The sequence below is a fragment of the Lycium barbarum genome, chromosome 2, assembly GCF_019175385.1.
Source record: "Lycium barbarum isolate Lr01 chromosome 2, ASM1917538v2, whole genome shotgun sequence".
Lineage (NCBI taxonomy): Eukaryota > Viridiplantae > Streptophyta > Magnoliopsida > Solanales > Solanaceae > Lycium > Lycium barbarum.
In genome coordinates, this window is record NC_083338.1 from 94980979 (window position 1) to 94985040 (window position 4062).

Sequence of the window (4062 nt, forward strand, 5' to 3'; positions counted from 1 at the left end):
TATCATTTTTGTCTAAGGATAGACTTGAAAAAAATTAGTCAATTTATGTCTTAATTTTCTAAGATAATACTTATTATGAGATAAGTTTTTTTGGTTAAGATAACACTTATTATGGAAGGCGAAGAGTATCTTCTTATGTAGTTGTGGTATCGGTAAAAAATGAAAAAGAAAAAGAAATTGGGTAAGCACACGATGAGATGGAGTTCCCAATGGTGATGGCTAGCACTCTTCGAATGACGCGCAGCACCCAATAGTATCTCTCCACGTCAGCAACAAAACGTGAACCGGCCAATTCGAGTCACCATCTTTCTTAACTCTCCAACACTTGTCGTCATAATGCAACTGGTTCCGCCCTTAACCAGTCAACTTCATCCACCTATATAAGTATGTCTCACCACAGAAACTGAGACTCAAGATTCAAAATTATTCCTCAAACTTGATCAATTTTTAGGAAGAAAGTATGTTTCTGTTGGATTGGTTTTATGGAGTGTTGGCATCACTAGGGTTGTGGCAGAAGGATGCAAAGATATTGTTTTTAGGGCTTGATAATGCTGGCAAAACCACTTTGCTTCATATGTTGAAAGATGAGGTGAGGTTCCTTTTCTCCTCCTTTATTTGTTTCTTTTTTATCATCTAAATTCAAGGAACAACTGCTAAAACAGAACATATTACAAGTAAATGACTATGTAGGTGATACTACCTCCATTTCAATTTGTTTGTCTGAGTTGACACAGACTTCTAAGAAAGCAAAAAAAGGCTTTTAAATATTGTGGTTATAAACCTGTCGTGTGGAAAGTTGTAATAAAAGGGTTGCCGAAAAAGCAAAGAGAATTTCTTTTTTAAAATGGACTAAAAAGGAAAGTAAAACAAACAAAATGCGGAGGAGTACTAACTTGGCATAACCCTAGTTGTTACATCAGCTACCTGTTTGTCAAGGTCCTTTTAATATGCTTATAGAGACTTAGCTATGAGTTTTTAAGGAATTTTTTTTTTTAATTTTATAGAACCTTTATTATGCCTAAACAGTCAAAGATTACTACCATTAAAATCAAATGGGTCTTAATAGATGGAAACAAATCTCTACTTTTACAAAACCCCTTATTTGTTTTACTCCCTCTGTCCCAATTTATGTGGCTTCGAGTATAGTTATTGAAGTTATTTCTTGACTTGTTGGGGCGTTTTGCTATGCTTAGCAGATATTACATCATCATTTATGTCATCGCGTATTTGTTTATTTTATATTCACGCCAGAAAGTTCCAGAGCGCTTCAAACCAAGGAAGACTCTATACACAGCTCTCGAATACAAAACATCTGAGGGTCAAAATTAGTGACAGAGAAGCTACATAAAAAGTAGTATTAAGTCACAAATCACAATAATTAACAACTCAAGATATTTAGAAAGTATTTGAGAAAATTATGATGAAAGAAAATATCCTTTGATCGTCTAAATACGTAGTAACTAAGACAAACAAATTGAAACGGGGGAGTAAATGACAAACTATTTACCAACTCTGGAATGGAATGAATACAGAAGACTCATATAGCTGACCTCAACTAGCTTCAAATGGAGTATATTATTGATATGTTTGTTACATTTGGAGTTGATTTTAGTAATGTGTTTTGAGTACATGGTGTTTATTGATGGAGATAGTAAATGTATTTTATGCTTAAGACTTAAGAGGTTGAATTATTGAAACCAATTCAAATGTTTTGTTGGTATTACCATTTTGCTCAATAAGCGTGGTGCCTTATTTCTTACTACATTCCATGTTAAAATTGATGCAGAGATTGGTGCAGCATCAACCTACACAATACCCCACATCAGAGGAGTTGAGCATAGGGCAAATTAAGCTCAAGGCTTTTGATTTAGGAGGACACCAGATTGCTAGAAGAGTCTGGAGAGACTACTATGCCAAGGTGAATAATTATATGATTAAGAGCAGCTGTTTACTCATGCCAAAACGGGCTACTTGCAATTAGGGCTTGCAAAATGGTTACAGAAAACCATTTATCCACTAACAAAATGGATATCCAGATGGATTATCCATATTATCAATAACCATTTGTCAGCTTGTCATTTTTCGTGAGTTATTGTTGTCTGGGAGTCTAAGCTTATTTTGGCTTTTAGCTTGTGTTTTCACTTGACTATCGTGAAGCCATGGATATCCATATTATCCGTCGGTTAACCCATTTTTTATCCGTGTTAAATAGGGGCACGCGGATATTTTATCCATTTTTTGTTTAATCCGTTTTCAACTCACCCATATCTGATCCAACCCAGCCGTCTGCCACTCCTACTTGCAACTTATGCATTATGTAAAAATTTCTAGTTGCATATCCACATTAATCATATTGGACAAACATCTTTTTTTGGGCTTATGGAGGATGGTGCAAGTTGTGACATTTTGGCTTTAATCAGGTCAAGTCTGTGCATCATCAACTTCATGTTTTTTTGGGAAATCACTATTGACATGAATGCTATGCAAGTCTGTCGTAACTACTTTCAAAATTCGCATTTCCCCTACTCTATAGCTGCTTGACAAGCAAGTTTTCTCGTTTGCAGGTGGATGCTGTTGTTTATCTTGTTGATGCATATGACCGAGAGAGGTTTCCAGAGTCAAAAAAGGAATTGGATGGGCTTCTGTCAGATGAGTCGTTGGCAAATGTTCCATTTCTCATTTTGGGAAACAAGATTGATATACCATATGCTGCTTCAGAAGACGAGCTGCGTTATCACTTGGGCCTAACTGGTGTGACCACTGGCAAAGGTAACGTCAACCTCGCTGGTACAAATGTCCGTCCAATTGAGGTGTTTATGTGCAGCATTGTGCGCAAGATGGGATATGGTGAGGGCTTCAAGTGGATGTCTCAATATATCAAGTAGGAGAGTTTACCACAAAGGACATCTTGGCAAAATTTCATCTGTTTGATCCCAAGCATTTGGATAAAAAAACTATAGTTTTGCACTAGCTTCTTTCTAGTTATAGTTTATTCTACTTTCCGTGTATTTGTGGATCTAATCTCTGTATATAGTATAATGGGCTTAGCAGAGAAAAAATTAATGGTAAAACTGGCAGTCTTACTATTATCTTTCCATTTTTTGTCTTCATTTCTGGGGTAAATTTAATCAGGCGTTGTCAACACTTTTTGAGGGTAAATATTTTACTCATTTAATTTCCTTAACTACCCTGGCAAAATGCATCAGGCAGATAGCCCCTGCGTTTATGGAAAACTCCCTCCGTTCAGTTTTTACTCGTCACGTTTTGCTTCTTATGAGTCAATTTGACTAATCTTCAGAGCTAAATTGAATTAGAGGTTAATTAAGTATTTTAAAATTAAAATTTAGATGTTCAAAAACTATACCGAAAATACTATAAGTTGCAATTCTTCTCATATTAATATGAGAAAAATACATCATAAAATATTGGTCTAAGTTCAGATAGTTTGACTCTCGAGAAGCGAAACGTTACAAGTAAAAGTGAAAGGTGGAGTAGTAAATAAGAGGCTATTCATATCACTTCAACGCATGCTCACTCGATTATTTTATACCTAAAGCTTCCAGTGCCTTAAAATTACCAATATCAATAACTAGTTTTCAGCCTAAGGATCTCAATTAATTAATCCTTCATCAGCTTCCTTCTTGACATCAAGAAAAATATTTGTATTTCTATCTCCGAAATCCCTTTTACCTTCCATAACAATTTCCTACGTATAAGTCGTTTCAGCAGAGTAGATGTCATGCATGCTTATTGTTGTTGTTGCGCTAGTAACCTCCAGGTGAACATTAATTTGCTTTTCTGATATTTAACGCAACCGAAAAGTTAAGACCTTCAAATTTTAGAACTCCTATTAGTGATTTATAATGGCTATATATATCAGGAGGCACTTAAACGATATATAGTTGGGGTTAATTTGGGCTTGATGGGGGTAGACACTTCAAATATAATGGATTTAATTCCTCATATTTCGTATTACACTCCAAATATTAAAACATATTGTCCAAATAATAATATGAATAATGTAAGTGAATGATTTCTTCAAATCTAATTACATGAATGTAA

The 4062-nt window shown here is 35.0% G+C and overlaps 1 protein-coding gene across 1 annotated transcript; it reads left to right on the forward strand.

The window, feature by feature from the left end:
- Positions 1-309: 309 nt before the first annotated feature.
- LOC132626640 (GTP-binding protein SAR2) lies at positions 310-3110 on the forward strand. The gene is made up of 3 exons (XM_060341575.1): positions 310-589; positions 1787-1918; positions 2565-3110. The coding sequence occupies exons 1-3, from the start codon at positions 461-463 to the stop codon at positions 2883-2885; spliced, it is 582 nt and encodes a 193-aa protein (XP_060197558.1). The 5' UTR covers positions 310-460; the 3' UTR covers positions 2886-3110.
- Positions 3111-4062: the final 952 nt, after the last annotated feature.